The sequence below is a fragment of the Jaculus jaculus genome, chromosome 1 (assembly GCF_020740685.1).
Source record: "Jaculus jaculus isolate mJacJac1 chromosome 1, mJacJac1.mat.Y.cur, whole genome shotgun sequence".
In the NCBI taxonomy this organism is placed as follows: domain Eukaryota; kingdom Metazoa; phylum Chordata; class Mammalia; order Rodentia; family Dipodidae; genus Jaculus; species Jaculus jaculus.
In genome coordinates this window covers 161677471-161702607 of record NC_059102.1, presented here as the reverse complement: position 1 = coordinate 161702607, position 25137 = coordinate 161677471, and the positions used below count along the sequence as shown (strand labels likewise).

Below are 25137 nucleotides of genomic sequence, written 5' to 3'. Positions count from 1 at the left end.
TTGACGTCTACCACATGGTCTGCCTTTCATGGTGCTGGCTTGAGAGAGGATTGTGGTGGTGTGTCAGAATGGACGTTCTGGGGCCACACTGACTGGCTTAGGTCATTTACTGTGGCCTTTCAGGCCTGTGGAAGATTGACTCTAGACATGAATTCCCTGGTAGTGTTCCAGCACACTAGCCTCACAATGGGCTTTTAGCCACAGAATGTGCTGGAATGGATGATGGGCAATTTTTGAGGCTGGATCTTAAGAGGACTCACAGCTTCTACCTTTGCTCCCTAGGAACCTTGAGGCCACCAAGCGGGGATGATGCCAATCTAACCACCTAACAAGCTCTGAGCCAGATAGGGAACTCAGGCCCCCAGCCAACAGCCAGCCCATGGAGGCCATCTTGGAGACTACAGCCCTGTGGATGCTGATAACCTCAGGTGAGCCACCTGGGTCGGGGGAGGATTGGAGGGGGGCAGCCAGTGAGCCACCTGGCTAATCCTAGCACAAATTGCCAACCTCCAGAATGGTAAGTAAGCAAGGACACCTTGTGGTTTTGGGTTACTAGATTTTAGGGTGATTTGTTACTTTCATCTCTCAAAGGGAAGAAAGGACCTGGAAACTTCATGTTTTAGGGATAGCTCCTGGTTTGAGTCTCCTGTTTCCCTCTCTTAGAGCCAACACCTAGCCAGAATGTTCCATTCTAAGCCCTTATCCTAAAGAGACGTGATGGAAAGGTTCAGACCCTTGTTCTAAAATCTCTAGGGGGCCTGCTTTGGGCTGGCTAAAACAACATATTAATATATTTTTATTTTCACTTATTTATTAGAGACAGAGAGAGGGGTGGGAGGAGAGAGAGAGACAGAGGAGAGAGAGAATGAGAATGAGTGCACCAGGGTCTCTAGCCACTGCAAATGAACTCCAGATGCATGCGCCACCATGTGCATCTGGTTTAAGTGGGACCTGGAGAATTGAACCTGGGTCCTTAGGCTTTGCAGGCATGTGCCTTAATGGCTAAGCCATCTCTCCAGCCCCAATTTTTTTTTTTTTCCAAGGTAGGGTTTCACTCTAGCTCAGGCTGACCTGGAATTCACTATGTAGTCTCAGGGTGGCCTTGAACTCAGTGATCCTCCTATCTCTGCCTCTCAAGTGCTGGGATTAAAGGCGTGCGCCACCACGCCCGGCCTTCCAGCCCCAATTTTTATATTTTATTAATTTGTTTGAGGGATAGAGATTGAGAATGGGTGTTCCAGGGGCTTTCCGCTGCTGGAAATAAACTCCAGACACATGCACCACCTTGTGCATCTGGCTTACCTGGGTGCTGGGGAATCAAACCCAGATCCTTTGGCTTTGTAGGCAAACGCCTTAACCACTAAACCATCTCTCTAGTCCCATATTAATATTAATAAAGACCAAATCCAAACTTTTTAAAACAATTATGAAATAGGACTGGGTATGATGGCACACACTTGTAACCCCAGCACTTTAGAGGGAGAGGCAGGAGGATCATGGGTTGAGGCTAGCTTTAGCTACATACCAAATCAAAGGCCATCCTGGGGTACATGAAATTCTGTCTCAAAAAAAAAATTATGAGCAGTCAGGCATGGTGGCGCATGCCTTTAATCCCAGCAGTCAGGAGGCAGAGGTAGGAGAATCACCATGAGTTTGAGGCCAACCTGAGACTACATAGTGAATTCCAGGTTAGTCAGGACTAGAGAGAGACCTTACCTCAAAAAAAAAAAAAAGCCGGGTGTGATGGCACACGCCTTTAATCCCAGCACTGGGAGGCAGAGGTAGGAGGATCACTATGAGTTCGAGGCCACCCTGAGACTCCATATTGAATTCCAGGTCAGCCTGGGCTAGAGTGAGACCCTACCTCAAAAGACCAAAAAAAAAAAAAAAAAAAAAAAGGACTGGAGAGTTGGCTTAATGGTTAAGGCACATGCCTGTGAAGCATAAGGACCCAGATTCGATTCTCCAGATCCCAGGTAAGCCAGATGCACATGGTGGTGCATGTGTCTGGAGTTTGTTTGCAGTGGCTGGATGCCCTGGTGTGCCCATTCTGTCTCTCTCCCTTTCTCTCTGTCTCTAATAAATAAATAAATCTTTTAAAAAATTATGAAATGAGTATATGATCATTTAGGAGCTCAATGTGGATATATACAAAATTGGTATAAATCCTTCTTAGCCTGCTTGCATCACGTGGGCTGTGCTATGGTTTAGAATGTGTTCTAAAATTAATCTTCAAACTATGTTTTGAAAAATATTTTATTTATTTATTTGTTTATTTAAGAGAGAGAGAAAGAGGCAGATAGAGAGAATGGGCATGCCATGGCCTCCAGCCTCTGCAAACCAGATGCATGTGACTATTTATGTTGCTACCCGGGAATCAAACCTGGATCATTGGGCTTTGCAGGCAAACACCTTAACCGCTTATCTGGGACTATTATTATTTTTCTTTTTCCGTTTTTTTTTTTTTTTTTTTTGAGGTAGAGTCTCATTCTAGCCCAGGCTGACCTGGAACTCACTCTATATTCTCAGGGTGGCCTTGAAGTCACAGTAATCCTCCTACATTGGCCTCTCAAGTGCTGGGATTCAAGGTGTGTGCCACCACAGCTGGCTGTTGGCAAATTCATATATTGATGGTATTTTGAGGCGGGACCCCTATGATGGGATTAGTGGTTTTATAGAAAGGGGAAAATTAAGAGAAATTAGAGCTAGCAGCTCATTCTGTCTTGGGATGCCCTGTGCTGTGTTATGATACAGTAAGAAGGCCCTCACCAGATACTTAACCTTAGACTTTCTGGCTGAACTGTAAACTAGCCAGGCTGTGGTATTCACTTATAGAAACATAAAGGAGGAGCCAAGCACTCTGGAAGCTGAGGTAAAAGGATTGCCCTGAGTTCGAGGCCAATCTGGAGCTACAGAGTAAGTTAAAGGTTAGCCTGGACTAGATAGAGTGAGATGCTGTCTCAAAAACACCAAAAAAAGAAAGAAAGAAAGAAAGAAAGAAAGAAAGAAAGAAAGGAAGGAAGGAAGGAAGGAAGGAAGGAAGGAAGGAAGGAAGAAAGAAAGAAAGAAAGAAGAAGAAAAAGGAAAGTTTCGGCTGGGGAGATTTCTCAGAGGTTAAAGGTGCTTGCACACAAAGCCTGCTGGACTAGATTCAGTTCCCCAGGACCCATGTAAAACCAGATGCAAAAAGGAGCACATGCATCTAGCACTCAATTGCAGCAGCAAGAAACCCTGGTATGCCCCCCCCACACACGTGTAAATAAACAAATAAAAAAAATTTTTTTTTAAAAGAAAAGGAACCATGTGTAGTGGCACATGCTTTTAATCCCAGCACTTGGGAGGCAGAGGTAGGATGATAACTGAGAATAGTTTAAAGCCACCTTAAGACTATATAGTCGAGCCGGGCGTGGTGGCGCACGCCTTTAATCCCAGCACTTGGGAGGCAGAGGTAGGAGGATCGCTGTGAGTTCAAGGCCACCCTGAGACTCCATAGTGAATTCCAGGTCAGCCTGGGCTAGAGTGAGACCCTACCTCGAAAAAAAAAAAAAAAAAAAAAAAAAAAAAAAGACTATATAGTCAATTCCAGGTCAGCATGGGCTAGAGCAAGACCCTACCTTGAACCCCACCCCCCCTCAAAAAAAGTCTATAATCCCAGTGCTGAGGAGGTGAAGACAGGATCTCTGAGGCTAGCTGCCTAGCTTGTCTAGACAAATCAGTGAGCTCTGGGTTAGTGAGAGAACTAACTCGAAAAAAAATAACGGAGCCAGGTGTGGTGGCGCATGCCTTTAATCCCAACACTTGGGAGGCAGAGGTAGGAGGACCACAGTAAGTGCAAGGCCACCCTGAGACTACATAGTGAATTCCAGGTCAGCTTGGGCTACAGCAAGACCCTACCTAAAAAAAAAAAAAAAGAAAGAAAGAAAGAAAGAAAAAGAAAGAAAAAAAGAAAAGAAGAATGAAATAACATGAAATAAAATGGAGTGCAACTGAGGAAGACTACCAATGTCAACTTCCAGATGCATATCCACACACATAGATGAACATGTCATACACATGCATACCACACATACACAAAATTATTTTTTACATTCAAAAAGGGGGCTGGGGAGATGACTTGTCAATTAAAGTACTTGCTTGCAAAGCTTGCTAGTCTAGGTTCCATTTCCAGACACCCACAAAAGTTGGGCAAACATCTGGCATTCCATAGTGGCAAGAGGCTCTGGCATGGCTTTCATGTAAATAAATAAAATAATATAATTTAAAAATAAGCATTTAGGGCCTGGAGAGATGGCTTAGCGGTTAAGCGCTCGCCTGTGAAGCCTAAGGACCCTGGTTCGAGGCTCGGTTCCCCAGGTCCCACGTGAGCCAGATGCACAAGGGGGCGCACGCGTCTGGAGTTCGTTTGCAGAGGCTGGAAGCCCTGGCGCGCCCATTCTCTCTCTCTCTCCCTCTATCTGTCTTTCTGTGTCTGTCGCTCTCAAATAAATAAATAAAAAAATTTAAAAAATATATTTTAAAAAAAATAAAAATAAGCATTTAAAAATTCAGCATGAGATGTGGCAGGAACAAAGTGCAGCACTCTCCAGGGTGGATTATCCTATGTTCTCCGCCTCTGTGAATGGCACCACCCCTGGAAACAAGTCAAAATCCAGCGGTCCTCATTAGCCTCTTTCTTTCTTGTCACTGGCCCCGCTCAAATCTACCTGCCTATTGCCTCTCAGTTCTGCTTTCTTCTCCCATCCCAACTCTACTCATCCTCAATTCAGGTCACTGTCTTATATATGGTTAGAGCTCCAGGTGTTTTCCTTCTCATCTCTGGACACTTTTTTAAAAAGCTTTAATTTAATTTATTTGATAGAGAAAGAGAGAGTCAGATAGACAGAAAGAGAATTGGCACACCAGGGCCTCCACTTTCTGCAAACAAATTCCAGATGCATGTGCCACCTTGTGTATCTGATTTACATGGGTCCTGGGGAATTGAATGTGGGTTCTTTGGCTTTGCAGGCAAGTGCCTTAACTGCTAAGCATCTCACCAGCCCTCTGGCCACTTTTATGTCCTGATTCTCAGTGGAGTCTGATGCATGTCCTGGGTTCAATAGGTGAGTAACCAGGTAGATGAGTGACAGATTTGTGGGTATATTAGCTATGATATTATGCTCATTTGTTCAGATGAGCAGGCAAGTTCAGATCCAGTGGGAAACTTGCCTAATATCTCCATTCCCCACCCATTAAGTAGCAGAGCTGGAATCTACCCAAGCTGAAAAATGCAGAGAACTGGCTCCTACCACTGTGCTAGTTGGTTTTCTGATGAAATAAATCTTTGATCTTGCTGAAACCACACCAGAGAATGGGTTGCAGGGGGTCCTAAAGATGTATACCTTGTTCTGGGCACCTTTTCCAAACCCCACGTTCTCATATAATACTTTGTTTACTTGTGTCAGCCCACCGGAAGCCACAAGCAACTAACTCTTCATAGAGGAAGAAGCCAATCCTGGTGCCATCATCCTCTCTGAGAGTTTCCAACATCCAGCCTCGCTCCTAAAAATCTAGCTCCCAGGAAGTGGACATTTTTCTGATTAGAGACATGGCTATCAGATATGGCCTGACTCAGCTACGGGGTTAAAGATCATAGGATCTGCCTGTGTTCAAACCTCCACTTCTTTCTCTTTTGTTTTGTTTATTTTTGTTTATTTGAGAGTGACAGACAGACAGGGAAAGAAGCAGATAGATAGAGACAGAATGGGCATGCCAGGGCCTCCAGCCACTGCAAAAGAACTCCAGATGCATGCGCCACCTTGTGCATCTGGCTAACATGGGTCCTGAGAAATACAAGCCTTGAACTGATGTCCTTAGGCTTCACAGGCAAGCGCTTAACTGCTAAGCCATCTCTCCAGCCCCAAACCTCCACTTCTATTGGGGTCAGTAGGGTAGAGGGCCTAACTCAGACAGTGCTGTCTACGTTTGTTAAGTGGTAATAGGAATGGCACCTGGAGCCAGGCGTGGTGGGGCACACCTTTAATCCCAGCACTTGGGAGGCAGGGGTAGAAGGATTGTTGTGAGTTCAAGGCCACCCTGAGACTACATTGTGAATTCCAGGTCAGTCTGGGATAGAGTGAGACCCTACCTTGAAAAACAAAAAACAAACAAACAAAAAAAAAATGGCACCTGGGCTGGATAGATGGCTCAGTGGTTAAGGCAATCGCCCACAATGCCTAGTGACCAGGGTTCAATTCCCCAGTACCCACGTGAAGCCAAATGCACAAAGTGGCACATGCATCTGGAGTTCCTTTGCAGTGGCTAGAGGCCCTGGTGCACCCGTTCTCTCTCTTTGTGGAAGTAAATATTTTTTAAAGGAATGGCACCTACATCATGCCAGTCATTATGGATATTAAATAAGTCAAGCATGTAAACCTCTTGGAATGGGACTGAGCAGGAAATTCCCTGTCACTTCCATGGATACTCCCATTCTCAACAGCCAGGTCATTGAAACTGGAGCCTTGCCCGGGAAGAATCTCCCTTTCTAAGCCTGAAGCTGTCCCATGAGGTTTGTTATAGGTAATGCTTGCACTTCGATGCCACTAGTGTCTAACACAGCTTGGGAAGGACGTCCACCAGGAACTTTCTATTCCCCCTTCTCCACTACGACTCCGTGTCGGTCCCAATAATGTTCAACTTTTTTTTTTTTTTTTTGTTTTTTTGAGGTAGGGTCTCACTCTAGCCCAGGCTGACCTGGATTCACTATGGAGTCTCAGGGTGGCCTCGAACTCACGGCAATCCTCCTACCTCTGCCTCCCGAGTGCTGGGATTAAAAGCGTGTGCCACCACGCCCGGCTTGTTCAACATTTTTTGTTGTTGTTTTTCTTTTCTTTTTTGTTTTAAGGTAGGGTTTTGCTCTAGCTCAAGCTGACCTGAAATTCACTATGTGGTCTCAGGGTGGCCTCGAACTCACAGCAATCCTGCTACCTCTGCCTCCCGAATGCTGGGATTAAAGGCGTATACCACCAAGCCCGGCTCAACAGCATTTAATGGCACTCTTAACTGCCAGCTCCCACTCTCTAATGCCCTCTTTAGTGAGGGAGTGGGTGGGGTGGAAGCACTTTGAGGTGTTGCTTTTTGAGGTTTAGAGTCTGTTCTGAGACACTGCCTGATCCTTTCCTATAAACTATAACTTTCAGCTACCATGCAGGGCTTCTGAGCCAGACTGAACCCCAGGAAGAGTGTCTATCTACTTCAAAGCGCTTGTTGGGGAGAGGTGAACCCGGTTCTAGGAATTCTGGGCCCCCATATGAGAACCCATGCGTTTATCCTACAGAATGGGACTGGAGAGGGTAAGGGAGGAAACAGCCAAAATCCCACCACCATATTACAGACTTTCAGGGCCACCTTAGTTCACGGGATAGCTTAATGGTTAGTGTGAAGCCTTCCCCTTGAGGAAAGACTTCCAAATATGAGGAAGGCCGCCTTGTCCTGTCTGGGAGCAAATATTTAAGTGACACAAACATTTAACAGAGTTAGTAAGCTTTGGAGGGCAAAACAGCCTCCGGGTGGCTGTAAGTCCGAGGTACCAACGCCAGGTGGCGCGAAAGGACCACTGGTTGACGCTATCTGCCCGTTGTGAGAAAAAGGAACCCCGTCGTTCGAGGGATAGAGGACCAGGTTCAAGAGCAATCTGGTCAAGCCCGCATGAGAGGTCTGGGGGACTAGCGAGTCTGCACATCGCGAACGCAAGTGGGTGACTACGGCCTGGAGGGGGGTTTGCGGTCAGGAAAGCGGAGCCCACGTGCGGGCGGGGTCCCGCACGGAAGGAGGCGGAGCGTGAAGACAAAGTTGTGTTGCTTTCCCTGGGTGGGCGGTGCTTACGGGGAGTCTGGAGAGAGGGCTTCTTTGGGGTCTGGGAGAGCAGATTTAAAGTGCGTCAGGGGGCTGGATGAGGGGCACTTGCCTGCGAAATCAAGGAACCCAGGGTTCGATTCCCCATGCGTCTGGAGTTCGCGTACAGGGACTGAAGGCCCTGGCATGCCCATTCTCTCCCTCCCTCTCCTTCTCTCTCATAAATAAATAAAAATAAAATATTTAGGGCTGGAGAGATGGCTAAGCGGCTAAATCACTTGCCTGCAAAGCTAAATGACCCAGGTTCGATTCCCCAGAATCCACGTAAACCAGATGTACAAGGTGGTACAAGTGTCTGGAGTTCATCTGCTGCAGCCCATTCTCTCTTTCTCTCCCTCTTTCCTTCCCTCTCAAATAAATAAAAATAATATGAAATATTTAAAGCGTGTAGGGACCGGGCTGGCTGCGGGGAGCAGCTGTGTGTCGCGTGTCAGCAAGGTGGGGCGGGGCTCGGCGAGGGGGCGGGGATTGCAGCTGGAGGCGGAGCCAGATGGGCAGCCCGAGGGCAAGCCCACGTGCTCCCGGGAGGGCAGAGTTTGCCCCTCTCCCGGATAGAGTTAATAGCGCTTCAGATTCCGTGCAGAATCGGAATCTGGGAAGGGGCGGAAGCGCACAGCTGCGTGAGAAGGTATGAACTCTGGGCGGAGTTCAGACCCTCCAGGAGGACGCCAAGAGACATCGCTCTGCCAGTCCGCGCGGCGGCCGGGGGAGGGGGCGGAACCCTGGAGTTGCTGATAGGGAAGAGGGACGGGGCGGGGGGTGGGGGGGGTCTGCAGGAATCTCTGAGCTGGCAGGGGGCGAGGCTGTGGCTTTGGTGGGCGGGGCCTCTGGAGAGTTTCCCCCCCCCGGGGGCGTGGCTCGTGGCTCCGAGGGGCCGGCCCGATAGCGTCTGATTTCTGGGCTGCCCCTGGGTGGGGCGGGGCCTTGTGTCAAGTAGGCGGAGCCTGAAATCCAGCTCTGGGACTGGGTGGAGCCTGTGCTGGGAGCAGGCGGGGGTTCTGCCATGGGAGGCCGACTGTTTAGGCCCGCACGCAGCTACGCATCTGGTGCTCATTACAGGATGACAAAGAGCCGGCTCTAGGCCCCCTTCCCCACTCCCATCCCCCCCTCCGACTGTAATGCATTTAACTCTTGCTTGCCCTCGAGATGCTGTGGATCCCCTGCTAGGGGTCAAGAGGAGGGCGCTTTAGTCCAACCCGCCCACTGTGTCATCCCACATGCTCTGGCCCACACCTTCTACTCAGTCCCAGGCTTTCTGGGAAAGGCCGCGACCCCCACGCCCATCCATCAACCCCCCTTGGCGGCGTCTCCGAGGTTAAAAGCTGGGCACGATCTGGCGGGGGCGTCTGGTTTGAGTTAGGGGAACGTGAGAGTGGCGACCAGGGGCAGTGCGAAACGTTCCCTCCGCCCCCTGTGCAACACCCCCCCCCTTCATCTCCAGTGCCAGCCCCTCCTCTCAGGGTCCCCTGAGACCCAACCCCTAGGCTAGAGGGTGTCACTGGGCTTCTGGTAGGAAAGAGGCGCCGGTCCACCCCTCCTTACCTGCCTAGATGGTGGTTTCGGCTTTGCCCTGTCCTAATTAAAGGCCTTGAGAGGCTGAAGCTGAAAAATTACAGAGGTGGTGGGAACCGGCGCCTCCCTCGCACAGGTCCCGCCCCCTCCCCCCCAGGACGTGGAACCAAGGATGGGGGAGGTCATCCCACATGCCATGATCTTTGACCAGCCCCTCCTCCAGTTCCTGGGATACCTCAACCCAATCTGGAGTCTCCTAAATTCTCTTCCATCCCACAGGGAGAAGAGCAAAGTGTGGCCCCTAAAGGGAAGACCTCGTTTCTAAATCTGTCCAGGGAACTCGAGCTGAGGGCTCTCCAACCCAGCCTCCTGGAATCCCACCTCCTCCCCAGAGCAAGGGGAAGGAGCACCTACTACTCTGGGGGTGGGGACATCCTTGGGTGACCCTGAGTCCCAGCCTAGACTTCTGTGAGGAAAAGGAATGGTCAGAAGAAAGTTCAGTGAAACCTACTGGATGTCTCTTTTCTCTCTCCTGACTCACTAGCCCCAGAATCCACCTTTGATTCTTGAACTTCAGTTTGGTTCCAGCTCAGCAGAGACCCTTAGCTCAGGACCCTCTCCCAGATTCAGCTCTACATTTTTGTTGTTTCAATAAAAAGGGAATTCTCCCCTTGCCAAACCTCAGTCTCCTAGGCTTGCTGTGTGACAGTGGCCAAGTCTCTGCCCTCTCTGGGGCTTCTGTTTCCAAGAATTCTGAAGCATCCCTCTTTTAAGGGGTTCTTACCTTACCCAGACAATGGAAGAAAGAGCCAGACCTTCCCCCTATTCCTCTCAGACCCTTCCCTTAGGCATCAATGGGGCCCAGAGCATTGGGTGAGGTTGGCACTCCATTTATTGGAGAAGACCCCAGCACCCACCCCTTGAGGTCCTAGAGGCCTTGGCATGTCCTCTGCCATGAGTGCTGGGCCCATGGAGCAGGAAACCCTATGTCCAGCTGGGCAGTCCCCTTGAGCCCCTGGTACAGCCTCAACCATGTGTCCAGAGCATGTCCCTTCCCCCTACCCCATGCGGGGTATCTGTGCCCCATCACACGCTGGTTCTGCAGGTCTGTACCCCCGTGAGGCTGCCCCTGGGGGGCATGGGTTCCGTTGGGCCCTTGCTTCCTGCATGTGTGACCCAGCGATAGCAGTCAGTGATGCTCTTGTTGGGCGCGTGGGGGCCACAGCGGGTGCAGTACACAATGCCCAGTGCAAGCAGAACCACCAAGAAGACACAGGTTGGCACCAGGAGTGCCACCAGCAGCCACCTGTCATCCCTCTGGCTTCGGCCTGCCAGACCAGCTTCTGCCAGGGCTGTTGGAGCTGCTGTAGGGGCCACTGAGGGCTGCCATGGGGCCAACTTAGGACTGGGGACTCCTTCCCTTGGGACTTGGGGGGCTTGGGAATAGGGATGTGTAGAGCTGATGGACGAGGTCTGATTAGTAGGGCTCTGAGAGGCCAAGAGGGTAGGGAGGGCTGGGGGCTGGGTAGCAGCAGGCATCGGGGATTGGTGGACAGATTTCATACGGGATCTGGAGGTGGTGGGCAGAGGGGACTGGATAGTGGAGATAAGGGATAGCTGGGGAGCCTGGGTTCTGGGGACCGGAACATCTGGGGTCAGAGGGGGCTTATTGGTTCTAGGGGTGGTGTCCTGAGGGACAGGATTGGGTGGGATTTGAGGCAGATGCATAGATATTTTTGTGTCTGGGGACGCAGGGGAATGGTGAGCAGGGGACACTTTGGGGTATTTGACTGAGATAACAGGGGGCTGGTAGGCAGGGGGCCGTACTGGGTGAGTGACAGAGATAACCCCGGGCTGGTAGGCAAAGGGCACATCTGGGTAGTTGGCCTTGATTGGAGGTACCAGGTGGTCAGGGGGCACAGGTGGAGGTGTGGTAGGGATCATGGAGGGTGGGTGGGCTGGGCTCTGGGGTGGATGTATGGCTGAGATAATAGGGATCTGGTGGGCAGAAGGTAGTGTGGGGCGTGTGGCAGAAACCACCACAGGCCTGGTGGCAGAGACCACTGAGGAGTGGTAAGGGCCCCTGGGGACACTGGGCAGGTGTGGCCAAGTAGGCTGCGGGTGAGGTCTTTGCTGCTCTTGGTCCTCTGGGAAGCTGGGTCTATAGGCCTGGTGGAAGTCAGGCCGCTGTGAAGGCCCAATCCATAGGACCCCAGGCAGGTCTGTCCAGCCTCCATCAAAGACTTCCCAGGCTTCCTCGTCATCCTCTTCTTCTTCTTCCCCATCATCTAGCAACTCATCCCTCAGGTCCTGAGAAGTCCGGGCACCCATGGCCCCTGCAGGGCTGCAGCTGATGCCATCGGCCTCAAGTTCGTGCCCCTCGCTGCAATAGCACTCAAAGCCACCGACGTAGTTGACACACATCTGCTGGCACACGCCGGCGATCTGGCACTCATCCGTGTCCACACAGCGGTGTGGCTCATCCTCCGCTGGCCTGAAGCCCAGGCGACAGTGGCAGCTGTAGCCTTGTGGCCCACCAGGCTCACACTGCTGCTCACACGGGGCCTGGGCACAGGGATCCTCACAACTGTGCCCATCTGCCGCTAGCCGGAAGCCCTCACTGCAGCGGCAGGACACATGACCGTCCATTTCCTCCACACACTCTTGTTCACAGCCCCCGTTGTCTGGACCACAGCCAGTCCCAGGGCACAGAGGCCCAGTCTGAGACCAGCCAACGCCACCGGCGGGCTGCTTGACGCAAAGAAGAGAGGCTCCCCTGCCAACCTCGCAGTGCACCGTAGCCACGGAGCCGAAGGGCAGCCACTCGAACTCGGTGGAGACCAGGTGGAAAGGCGTGGTGTAGACGGCTGGACCGGCCTGGCCCACCTCAACCGGCAATGCGGGACAGGCCCCCTCGAAACCAAACTGACACAGGTAGCCATCGACGGCCAGCGTGCACGAGCCCTCGAGCCATCGATGCTCCCCGCTGGCCTCCAGCGCCGCACAGCGTTGGGCCGGGCAAGGCCCTCCGGTGGCGGGTTGGGCCCAGTTGGTAAAGGCCGTGTCCTGATCTCCCGTGGTCCACGTGAAGCCGCGCAGCGGGCGCTGCGGCTGGCATTGCCGAGCCTGCCTCTGCAACCCTATCCACAGCAGCCCTCCGGCCGGGCCGGCACCCACCAGGCTGTCCACACTCCGGGCCTCCTCCGGGGTCCTCGGCGTGGCCAGGTCGCCTCCCAGTTCGCGGCACGCCCGCCAAGCCTCCAGAAAGGTGCGGCGCCGAGGGAAGAGCGCGTAGCAGCTTCCAGGGCCGCAGGCGGCGCGGGGCTCGGGCGTCCAGGGGTCCTGGCCCAGCGCGGGCACCGCGGCCGCCCAGGCCAGCAGCAGGCGCAGCAACATCGCGACGCCCCCCGACTGGCTGGGCCCCGGGGCCCGCGGCCGCTCTTGACAGGGGGAGGGACCGCAGCCTCTGGCGGGCGGGCCGAGGGGGGCGGGCCCCGCCGGCTCGGGCCTTGTAAGGAGTGGGCCGGGGCCGTTGCCAGCTAGCCGCTTGCTCCCCGGGGGGCTGCCGGAGCAGGAAGCAGTGGGGTTGGGGAGGGGGGAGATGCTGGGGTGGGAGGCAAAGGGCAGAGGAGAGGAGGAGGCGCAGTTAACGGGCCGCCCCAGGCCCCATAGTGCGGGTAGACCCGGAGAAGGGGACCCGCCTACCTGAGAGGCAGCCGGAGCCTTAGCAAACCACAGCAACAGTTTGCAGTTCTGGCCGCTGGGGTACGTGAGGTTGCTTTCCAGAGAGACTGGTGGAGATCCGAATGTGGACACACCAACCTCCTTACACCAATGCGCTCTCAGCTCAACAACATGCGTAGGCCAGCCCTTTCCCATCACACATATGTAGGCAGGCTCCTCTTCCCACTCTTGGCAAGAGCACGCTCTCTGACACCCTATCTGTCTCAGACAGCCGTGCTCCCTGCCTCACTTGTGGTCTAGGCAGACCCCTCTCACGCACGCAGCAATGTTAACATGCTATATGCCCTTCGGTGTACATGCAAAGGTGTTGTGGCAGGCTACACTGCTCCCCGCCCCCCACGATTGTCCTTCCCATGCATGGGAACCGACTTCCTAACCCAGGTGTGGACATCCTCCACCAATCATGCATTTGTGGAGTCCCTTCCTCAGCCCATCCAATTCCAAGCTTTCTGGCTGCAGCAGGGCATGTCTATAGGGGACCAGGAGTGAGTGGGGGGCCAAAGGCTGCCCTTACCTCACCCCTGCTCGGCCTGGGGCCCTGTGAATCTGGGCTTAGGGGAAAAGGAGGCAGCCTCCAGACAGGAAATGTTTCTCTGGGCTCCTGCTGCAGGAGGGCAGGATGCAGTTGATGAAGAGCTGGCCCGGGAATAGGCTGAGGTCAAGGTGCAGAGCGGGTCTGTGAGGGGACCAGTGCAAAGCCATGTATGGGCACAGGACACCCAACGACACATGTATGTGTGACACAAGCATCACATTGCCCTCCCTGCTCTCAGAGCTAGCTGCATGGCCTGGCCAGGGTCCTTTTCCCGCCCCTCCTGGAAGCCTCTGGAGGCTTGTGCACTGAGCCAGGCACCCAGGATGGCCCCTGGGGAGCTGGCTGGAGGATTAACCCCAGCATGGCCACTGCATTCTCTTTGACTTTTTATTTATTTAATTTGTTTAAAAGGCAGGCTTTTACTGAAGCTGGTCCCAAACTCCTTGGGTTCTAGCTATCCTGCTGCCTTGGAATCCTGAGTAGCCAACTACAGACACCCCAATACCAGCTAACCTCTTTGTGTTATTTTTTTTTTAATTTTTATTAACATTTTCCATGATTATAAAATATATCCCATGGTAATTCCCTCCCTCCCCACCCCCACACTTTCCCATTTTCTTTGTGTTATTTTTGTTGTTGCCTGAGACAGGGTCTGGTGTAGCCCAAGCTTGTCTGGAACTCCGTATGTAGCCAAGGAGGATCTGGAACTCCTGATCTTCCTGCCTCCTCATGTCTGGCTGTTACATTCTTAGCAGACTTTTAAAAAACAGTATTTTATTTTATTGTTTTATTTATTAGCCTGGGGGGGGCGGGGAGAAGATAACGGGTGTGCCAAGGCCTCCAGCCACTGTAAACGAACTCCAGATGTGTTTACCACCTTGTGCATCTGGTTTACATGCTTCTGGGGAATCAAACCTGGGTTCTTAGGCTTCACAGGCATGCGCCTTAACCACTAAACCATCTTTCCAGCCCTCTTAGCAGACTTTTGATTCAGCTTTTGATGTGGTTCAGTGATACAGTGCTTACCTAGCAAGGGCCTGGGTTAAATCCCCAGCACTACAAATTAAAAGGAAGCAGAAAACCTTTTTTTTTTTTTTTTTCAAGGTAGGGTCTTACTCTAGCCCAGGCTGACCTGGAATTCACTTTGTAGTCTCAGGCTGGCCTCAAATTCTCTGCAATCCTCCTACCTCTGCTTTCCAAGTGCTGGGATTAAAGGCATGTGCCACCACACCCAGCTAGAAAAACTTTTTAAAGATTTTATCTATTTATTGGCATGCATGTGTGTGTGAATGTATGTATGGACACACAACAGGGTCTCCTGCCCCTGCAAATGAGTGCCCTTCTGGCTTTTCGTGGGTGGCTGAACTCTGGGCAGGCATACTTTGCTTACAAGAAAACACCTTTGCCGGACGTGGTGGCACACCCCTTAATTCCAGCACTTGGGAGGCAGAAGTAGGAGGATCACCGTGGGTTCGAGGCCACCCTGAGGCTACATAGTGAATTCCAGGTCATCCTGGGCCAGAGTGAGACCTTACCTCAAAAAAAGAAAGAAAGAAAGAAAGAAAGAAAGAAAGAAAGAAAGAAAGAAAGAAAGGAAGGAAGAAAGGAAGAAAGAAAGAAAGCACCTTTAACCACTGAACCATCTCCCCAGCCCCAGAAAAACTTTAAGTTGGAGTGAAGAGATGAAGGGGTGAAAAAAGACCTGGCCCCTTAGAAGGCTGTCTTGGACCAGATTCCCACTCTACTACTAATCTGTTGTGTGACTTTAGGGAAGTCTCTGGGCTTTCATTTTTCTTTTCCTTTCCTTTGCTTCCCTCAGTATTTTTTTTTTCTCCTTTCCTTTCCTTCTTGTCCCTTTCCCATTTCCTTGCAGCCCCATCATGCCTGGCTTTCATTTTGTCATCTATAATATGGAGTTAATGTGTCCAAGCTTTTTAGCTCAGTGGGTCTATTTTATCATGTTACCCACTATTCGCAAATGTGCTTTGTCTGCTACAGAGGACATGACAAATGTTCCTTGGTCTTCTGAGCAAATCTGCGCACAAGTGGGGAAGTGGAGACCACGCTGGTTTTGCTAACCACCTTACAGTGCCATGCAGCCTGACACTGAGGACTCGGCCAGCCTGTGAGCGCTTGCTTCATGCCGGGAAGTCTGCCGTGCAAGGCTAGAGCCTGTGCGGCACATGGAATTACTCCACTACTCAGGAAAGCAACGACCGTCCTGCCATTGGTGCAGGCGCCAAACCTTGAGCTCATCCTTCACTCCTCTCTCTCCCCCACCCTTCTTCCAATCTCTCAGCAAATCCTGTTGGCTTCAGTTTCAACATAGATCTGAGTCTGATGATCTCTTCTCACCATCTCCTTTGCCACCCATCCCAGCCTATGTCACTTGCATTTCTCAGCTAGAACCTCAAGACGGCCTCCCCGACTTCCTCTCCACCCTCCTGGAGGGAACCTTTAAAAACCTAGGTCACTCTTCTGCTCTGAACCTTCCAAGGCCTGCATCTCACTGAGAAGTAGCCAAAGTCCCCACCATGTGATCTGTCTCTCGATGGCTCACCCCTTCCCTTCCACGTCTTTGCTGTAGCCGCTCTGGCCTCTGTGCTGGTTTTTAAACGCACCGAGTACTGGATCTCAGTATCTTTTTTTTTTTTAATTTTTTTTGTTCATTTTTTAATTTATTTTATTATTATTTGAGAGCGACAGACACAGAAAGACAGATAGAGGGAGAGAGAGAGAGAATGGGCGTGCCAGGGCTTCCAGCCTCTGCAAACGAACTCCAGACGCGTGCGCCCCCTTGTGCATCTGGCTAACGTGGGATCTGGGGAATCGAGCCTCGAACCAGGGTCCTTAGGCTTCACAGGCAAGCGCCTAACTGCTAAGCCATCTCTCCAGCCCTGGATCTCAGTATCTTTGCCTTGGATACGCCACTGCCTGCAGCGCACACCCTGCAATCTCCAAATGCTCTGCTCTCCACTGTCTCGGGTCTCCGTTGAAGTAGCAGAATCCCTGATCCCAGCCCCATACTGCTTCATCCTTCCCAGGGGACTCTCTGACCCTACACACCTGCCACTATCACTCTCTGACACAGCATATCTTTTTTTTTTTTTTTTTTCTGAAGTGGGGTCTTACTGTAGCTCAGGCTGGTCTCAAACTCACAGTAGTCCTCTTAACTCTGCCCACCAAGTGCTGGGATTAAAGGTGGGTGCCACCACACCAGGCAACATAGTATAACTTTAATAGTTGATTTCTGGCCCAGCGTGATGGCTCCCACCTTTAATCCCAGCACTCAGAAGGCAGAAGTAGGAGGATCGCCATGAGTTCAAGGCCACCATGAGACGACAGAGTGAATTCCAGGTCACCCTAAAAAAATGTTGTTGTTTTTTTTTATGGCTCAAATCCTAGCCAGAGAACCTCAGCTTTAGCTAACATTTGTATAAAAAAAAAATTGTTTTTTTGAGGTAGGGTCTCTCTTTAGCCCAGGCTGACCTGGAATTTACTCCATTTGGTAGTCACAGGGTGGCCTGAAACTCACAGTGATCCTCCTACCTCTGCCTCCCAAGTGCTGGGGTTAAAAGCATGCCCAGCCCAATAATTTATTTATTTGTTTGTTTATTTGCAAGCAGAGAGATACAGACAGAGAAAGAAACAGACAAAGAGAGAGTATGGATGCACCAGGGCCTGAGCCAGTGCAAATGAACTCTAGATGAATGTGACACTCTGTGCATCTGGCTTTACGTGGGTACTGAGGAATTGAACATGGATAGTTAAGCTCTGCAGGCAAGTGCCTTAACCTCTGAGCCATCTCTCCAGCCCTGGCTGGCTTTCCTTCTTTATTTTTTATTTTATTTTATTTAATTTTTTGCATGTGTGTAGAGTAGGTTTGGCATAGTATGTGATGTGATGTTTGTGCAGACATGTGTGCCTCATTGCACGTGTGTGGAGGCCAGAAGAGTACGTCGGGTTTCCTGCTCTTTTCACTCATCACATATTTCCTTGAGACAGAGTCTTTCCCTTAATCCAGAGCTTCCAGTCTTTTCCAGTCAATAAGGCCCAGTGATTCTCCAGTCTGTGCCCCTACACCCATAGTTCACAGGGCTGGGGTTACAGATACAGCTTTTAAGAATTACTTATTTAGTTAGGAGGGGGGGAGCTGGAGAGATGGCTTAGCAGTTAAGGCGCTTGCCTGCAAAGTCTAAGGACCCAGGTTTGATTCTCCAGGTCCCACATAAGCCAGAAAGCCAGATGCACATGGTGATGCATGCATCTGGAGTTTGTTTGCAGTGGCTAGAGGCCCTAGTGCACTCATTCTCTCTCTCTCCCTCAAATAAAATTTAAAAGTTAAAAGTTAAAAAGCAAAACACCAAAGAGAGACAGAGAGAGAGAGACGAAAGGAGGGAGAAACACCAGAGCTGCAAAGGAATTCCAGACACATGCACCACTTTGTGTGCCTCTGGCCTTGCATGGGTGCTGGGGAATTGAACTTGGTCAGTCACAGGCCCTCTCAAGACCTCATGCTTAAGCAGCAATTGCTCGTATCTGCTAAGCCATCTCCCCAGCCCCTTGTCTGGCATTAAAAAAAAAAAAATTTTTTTTTATTTATTTGAGAGAAAAGGAAGGGGACATAGAGACAAAGAGACAGAGAGTATGGGCAGGTCAGGGCCTCTTGCTGCTGCAAACAAACTCCAGACACATGTAGCATTTTACATCTGGCTTTAGATGGTGTTGCAGTCCGGTTCGCATTGCTGGTAGAAATCACCCAACCAAGAGCAGCTTCTGGGAAAAAGAGGTTTATTTTGGCTTACAGGCTTGAGGGGAAGCTTCACGATGGCAGGGGGAAAACGATGGCATGAGCAGAGGGTGGACATCACCCCCTGGCCAATATAAGGTGGAACACAGCAACAGGAGGGTGTGCCAAACACTGGGATGGGGAAACTGGCTATAAAGCCCATAAGCCCGCCCCCAACAATATACTCCCTCCAGGAGGCATTAATTCCCAAATATCCATCAGCTGGGAACCTAGCATTCAGAACACCTAAGTTTATGGGGGACACCTGAATCAAACCACCACAGATGGTTACTGAGGAATTGAACCTTGGGCAGTGAGGCTTTGCAAGCAAGTGCCTTTAACCTCCGAGCCATCTCTCCAGCCCATTTTTTGGAAGCTTTTGAAGCAGGGACTCACTGTAGCCCAGGATAACCTGTAACACACTCTGTAGTTTTAAGCTGGCCTTGAACTATCAATCCACCTACCTGAGTCTCCCAAGCACTGGGATTAAAGGCATGTGGCACCATGCCTGACCTTGGTTGGCATTTTTGTTGTTGTTTTTTTTTGAGTTAGGGTCTCACTCTAGCCCAGACTGACCTGGAAGTCACCATGTAGTCTCAGGGTGGCCTTGAACTTATGCAATCCTCCTACCTCTGCCTCCAAAGTGCTGGGATTAAAGGCGCTTTTTTTTTTTTTTTTTTTTTTTTTTTTGAGATAGGGTTTCACTGTTGCTCAGGCTGACCTGGAATTAGTCTCAGGGTGGCCTCGAACTTCCAGTGATCTTCCTACCTCTACCTCTGCCTCCCAAGTGCTGGGATTAAAGACATACACCACCAACCAGATAATTAGTAGTTGTTTGGTCTGTGTTATGTGCTGTATCCCTAGCTTTTACCTAAAGATAGATAGCATCCTTCCATTTAAGGCAATAAAAAATGTCCCTGAAGGGCTGGAGTGATGGTTTAGCAGTTAAGGCATTTGTCTGCAAAGCCGAAGGACCCAGGTTCAATTCCCCAGGACCCATGTAAGCCAGATGCACAAAGGGACACACACATCTGGAGTTTGCAGTGGCTGGAGGCCCTGGCGCGCCCGTTCTCTCTCTCTGCCTATTTCTGCATCTTTCTCTCTCTCAAATAAATAAATAATTAATTTAAATTTAAATTGGAAAAAATGTCCCTGGACATTGCCAAATGCCAGGTCCCCCGCCTCACTTGAACACTGTGAGCTTTATAACTGCAGAGGAAACGTCCTGTTCCTTGCTGTTCCCAGAGCTCAAAATGCTACTGGCCCAGAGCTGCTGCTTGATAAATGCTTGTCACCAGGACTATAATCTCAGCATTCAGGAGGGGGAGACAGAAGGATCATCCTTCAAGGTCATCCTTCACTACATATCAAGTTCAAGATCCTGTGTCTTATCCAAAAAGCAAAGGAAAAAAGAAAACAGGATTTGTTGGATGACTAAAAGAAGGCTTGGGTAAGTGAAAAATCCTGGCTCAAGGAGATGCCATCGATTGGGGATCTGGGATTCTCCCCACAGTTGCTATTCACACCCATGAAGATAGACTAATCCCAGAAGTGGGAGATACCTGACAATCAGCAAGCCTTTTTTTGTAGATGAGGAAAATGAGGTCCAGACAATCTCAGAGCAAGTGAGTGAGTGGAAGGGCTCCGACTTAAAGCAAGGCTCCTGATTCTCATTCTAGTTGTCTTTTCCAGCATCACCTACGACCTCATTAGAGCAGAGACCAAGAGGTAGGAATAGTATCAATGGCAGGAAGACTGAAACCCGAGTTTGGGGTGGGAAGCTCAGATGAGTTTGGAGACTCCAAAGGACTCCCTGTCTGGCCTGGAGAGGGGACTGATGAGGACCAGAGAGAAAATATCAGAAAGATGATAGGCCTGACTTAGGGGGTTTTTGAACCTGCCCTGGGAGGCTGACATATCACTATAGAGTCCATGGGAAGAATGGCATGGCTAGGGACCTCCATGGCTGATGGGTGGAGGGGACCTGAAGCCAGGGACCAGTTAGGAGGCTGTTGCAATTGTCTGGGAAAGAGGAGGGAGCTGGCTGGAGCGCTGGGCTACAGGGCGGGCCAGGCTGGGGGAGGCAGCCCCTGGAGGCTCCTTGGGGGCGGTTCTGAGTCTGATCCAAGGGTGTGGTGAGCCCAGTCATGCTTCGGGCAATGGCCAGTGCTGGGCGTCTGAGAGGAGGCTGCAAGACGTCTGGCAAGTGGGCGGGTCAGATCAGAGGTCAAGACCCCAGCTTTGGTGGGGTGAGGAGTTTGGGGGTAGAGAAGGAAGAGGGTCAAAGACCAACTTCCAGATGTACTAGGTAGGCCTACTTGTTTTATTTTATTCATTTATTTATTTTGGTTTTTTGAGGTAGGGTCTCGCTCTAGCACAGGCTGACCTGGAATTCATTATGTACTCTCAGGATGGACTCGATCTCATGGCAATCCTCTTAACTCTGCCTCCCAAATTCTGGGATTAAAGGTGTGTGCCACCACACCCACCACTGGGTCTACATGTAAGTGGAGGGAATCCCAAGCACGATGGGAAGTGAACAGTGGATACGAGGTATCTCTGGCACCAGCCAAGGCTAAAGGATTGGTGAATCAAAACTAAGACACACTTGGGTGCCCAGTTTGATATAGGATTGCCTCTTCTTCTTCCTTCTCCACCTTCTTTTTGAGGCAGGGTCTTACTCTAGCCCAGACCGACCTGGATCTCACTATGTAGCCCAAGCTGGCCTTGAACTCATGGCAACTCTCCTACCTCAGTTTCTCAAGTGCTGTGGGATTATAGATGTGAGCCACTGCACCTGGCTAAGAATAGTCCTCTCCAGTTGAGTTGGGGAATACAGTGAGCATTAGGGATATATATGGGTGTGAGTTCCTAGACAATGGTCGTTGGCGCTTTCTTGCTGCTCTGGGTCTGGTTCATCTTGGTGCAACCATAGCATGGAGAAGATGCTAATTGATACAATAAATACTTGAAGGATGGATGCAGTGGTGAACGATAGATAGATGGATGGGGAGATATATAGATCATGATGCATCATAGATAAATGCATGGACATGTGGGTGGATGATGGATAGATACATGAATGAATGCACAGGTAGATGATGGAAAAAGATGCATGAATTAGTGGAGCATGGTGGCGCATGCCTTTAATCCTAGCACTTGGGAAGCAAAGGTAAGAGGATCTCTGAGAGTTCAAGGCCACCCTGAGACTACGTAGTGAATTCCAGGTCAGTCTGAGCTACAGTGAGACCCTACCTTGAAAAACCAAAATAATAACAATAATAAAAATGCATGAATGGTGCAAAGGTATATGCAAGAGTGGATGCACAGTTGCATGATGGATAGATGCAAGAGTGGATGCATGAATGGTTAGATGAGTGAATACATGGAACTGTGGTTAGTAGGGAGGCTAGTTAAGATGGATAGATGGATGGAGAGGTGGACAGATGTATAGGAAAATTGATTTATTTGTGTACAGATGCATAGATAGATGAATGAATGAGTGGACAGATGGAGAGATTGAGGGCTGTATGAATGAGTAGATAGGTGGCTAGGTAAAGGGATGGGTACTGTAGATGAGAAGATGTTTAGATGCGTGGCTGGATACAGGGATACAGGCAAAGGCAAAGGCTGTAAGTCATCAACGGCGGCCATTGGGCATGCTCAGAATGGGCCTTTATCTGCAGGAGGATATCTTGAGTTACCACTGCAGGAAACAAGTTGAATGCTTTGCCTGGTACCACACAGCTGTGTTCTCTGCTGGGGCCTGAGGCCAGTATGTCTTTCTGGCTAGTGTGTGTGTGTGTGTGTGTGTGTGTGTGTGTGTGTGTGTGTGTGTGTGTATGGGGGATGGTTCAGCTCACACTGGGAGCCAGAAGGTTGAGGCTCCTTGCTTTGATAATGGCTCATATCCCCTCAAGAGGAGCATGAAAACAGAAGCTCCCATGTCCCCAGAAACCTTGTCCAGGATAAGCAAGAGGCAGATGGTGGATTTGGATACTATGTGTGGGCCCACAAGGAGAGGGGGAGAGCATCCTGCAGAAGTGCTGGCCCAGAGAGGGCCCCGTGGAACAGCCGAGTTGGGGAGGGGAGTTGAGTGAGATTGGGGGGCGCCCCCTGGGCAGGCGTCCTAGAGAGCCTTGGCATGCTGGCCGCTGAGCCAGCACATTATTTTGTGTGCAAATCACCTCCTTCCTTGTGTTTTCTTCTGTCCCTCCCCCCACCTTCGTCCATGTCTAAACTCTTCCTTCTCAAACCACCCCAGCCTTTGGGCTGTCAGGAGGAAGGGCCAATGGTGGGCGGGAGGCACCCGGTCTTGGGTGGGAGCCAGAGAAGGGGAGGTGGGAGAGGCCCCTCTCCAGGCAGCAGTGGAGGGAAGGGTGCAACCACAGCCTCCTCCCCTCCGAATTGTTGGGGCCACGCCCTGTGTGCTTCTGCAGGGAGAGCCCTGTAGGGAGGGGGTCACGCTGCAAGCGACAGGATGGGTGGGAGAGAACAGCTAGGAGAGGGGAGAGGCTGGGTGAAGGGATGCTGTTCTTCCTCAGTGTCCCTGAAGGCAAAAGATTGTGACAGCGGGGGAGGGGGGCTAGCTGAAGGTAGGAGACCTTTGTCTTGAAGACCCCATGGAGTGTGTGTGTGTTTACAGGACAATGTACTTGTCTGCCTGCATACACGTGTGTGTGCACAGCCATGTATTGCTGTGGATGTGCACAGCTGTGTGTGTGTGTCTGTGTATGTGTGTCCCAGGCGAGTTCACACCTGTGCCTGCAGCTGTGAGAATGAAGCATATGGCCTCCCTGGATTGCCCAACCTGGACCCATCTGTGAGCCCAGTTCCCTCTCTTGGCAGACACTTGACCTGAACATCTGGCCACATCTGCCCTCAAGAAAGGGAATCCTGGAGCCTATGTCTGAGCTAGAGGGACCAGTAGGCAAACAGTCATTCTGAAGGGCTGTGCAATGGGTACCTGTGTGAGTAGATCCCTCTGCCTGACGCCTGCCACCTAGGGGAACCAACTTGCCCCATTTCCAGAGGACTTTCCCATTTCAGTCCCAACTCTTAGAGTCCCCATCACACCCCAAGATGGTGAACCACACTGTCACAGGGACAAGTCTTTTGCTACCATGGCCTTATGTCCTTTCCCAGATGTCCCAGTCTCAGCCTTCCCCACCTCCACCCCACCCGATTTCTGGAACTTTCTCCAAAGGCTCTTACTTTCCCTTCTTTTCCTGCCCAATGCCTCTCCCTCCTGCCCCCTCAGAATCTCCAGGGATCCCTGAATTTCAGTTCTCTCCCACCCTGTTCCTCTTTCTTCTTTCTCTGTGTCTGGGGTCTCTGGCTTTCCTGTTGGCCTTGAGGAGGTCTCTCACTCTACTTTCCTGCTTTCATTCTAAGGACCTTCTGTGTCCCTGCTCTGAATCTCCTATGTCTCTTGCTCTCTGTAGTAGTGTCTCTGGCTTGCCACCATCCCTGGGTGGTCCAGCCTCCCTCCTCTCTCCCTGCACTGAATCCTGGGGGCTGGCTGGGGTAGAAGCCAGGTCTGGGGGCTGTGACCAGGCCCGGAAGGAGAACCCAAGCAGACATGATATTTATGTTGGGACTTCAAAGTGGAGCCCTGGGTAGAGGGGGTTGGCAAGCAAAAGCCAGACTGAGGTCAGATCAGGCTCCGCCCTGGTGAGGGTCTCCTTGGTGACACACACCTCCCCCGTGGGACACCAGACCCAGGGAAGAGATGGAATGGTCTATTTTGGTGTAGAGTTCCAAGAAAGGCACTTCCTGTGCCCTCACCCTGCCCCCAGTCCATCCTTTCTTCCTTTCACCCTGCAGCTGAGTCTAGGCAGCCTGGCCTCCACCTCCTGAGAGCATCCCCTGATCATACAGAGGGTTCCGGGGGTGGCAGGCTCAGAGGGCTCGATCTCAGCAAGAAAACATCCCTGGCTTCAAGACAGCCCGTGCGTTCTCACTCTCTGGCAGAGGTCTCGCCGGGCAGGGCAGTGTGGGGCTGTAACCCTGTCAGCCCCAAGTAGTCAGGGTAGGCAGGCTGTAGCCACTCCAGACCCATGGAGTCCTCCTACTGGCTACCTGCCTGAGGTCTGAAGGTCCAAAAATGGTGAAAGTGATCCCACTACTGGCCCAAAACTTGCTCTAACCCCAGCTAAAGACAGCCAGTTGCTGGGGCTGGGAAAGCCCATGGTAAGCAAGCAGGCTGTCAGGCTAAGCCCCTCCCAAAAGCCCCACCTAGTACGCACCCTTTCAGGCCAGGCCACCCCTTCTGAAGTCACCCCCCCCCCCAAAACTGCAGACACAGTCTGCTCTGGGCCCAGAACCCTTGGGCTCATCCTGGCCCCCAGAGCCCCAGAGCCCCTCCCCATCTGTGATTCTCGAAGCTCTTCGTGTGGTGTGAATCAGGCCTGCTGGAATCTGATGAGCTCAGGCTGCCCCGCCCAGCTTGCCTGCTCCTCCGCTCCTGCCTGGCCCGTGAGGTCCCCACGCCCTTGCAGGGGTCTTCCCAGCAACTCACAGTGTGCTCGGGGCCCACCAGGGGCTAGACAGGGAAATGAGGCAGGGGTAGGACAGGGCTGGAAGATCAATCAGGAGAGAGGCTTGGACCCTCTGTGCGTTCTCCAAAATACAAAAAGTATGCATATGTGGAGGTGGGTTTGCAGTT

The 25137-nt window shown here is 51.3% G+C and overlaps 1 protein-coding gene and 1 long non-coding RNA gene across 2 annotated transcripts; one reads left to right on the top strand and one right to left on the bottom strand.

Moving 5' to 3' along the window:
• The first annotated feature begins 8382 nt into the window (after positions 1-8382).
• Positions 8383-10082, top strand: LOC123459311. Its single transcript, XR_006636207.1, has 2 exons — positions 8383-8518; positions 9682-10082. It is a non-coding gene; the product is annotated as an uncharacterized LOC123459311 (long non-coding RNA).
• A 194-nt stretch (positions 10083-10276) lies between these two features.
• Positions 10277-12798, bottom strand: Cd248 (CD248 molecule). Its single transcript, XM_004656712.2, has one exon. The coding sequence runs from the start codon at positions 12796-12798 to the stop codon at positions 10489-10491; it is 2310 nt and encodes a 769-aa protein (XP_004656769.2). The 3' UTR covers positions 10277-10488.
• Positions 12799-25137: the final 12339 nt, after the last annotated feature.

Bases quoted from the DNA above. Each gene is read 5' to 3' on its own strand.
- Cd248 (XM_004656712.2), bottom strand. From the start codon at position 12,798: ATGTTGCTGCGCCTGCTGCTGGCCTGGGCGGCCGCGGTGCCCGCGCTG.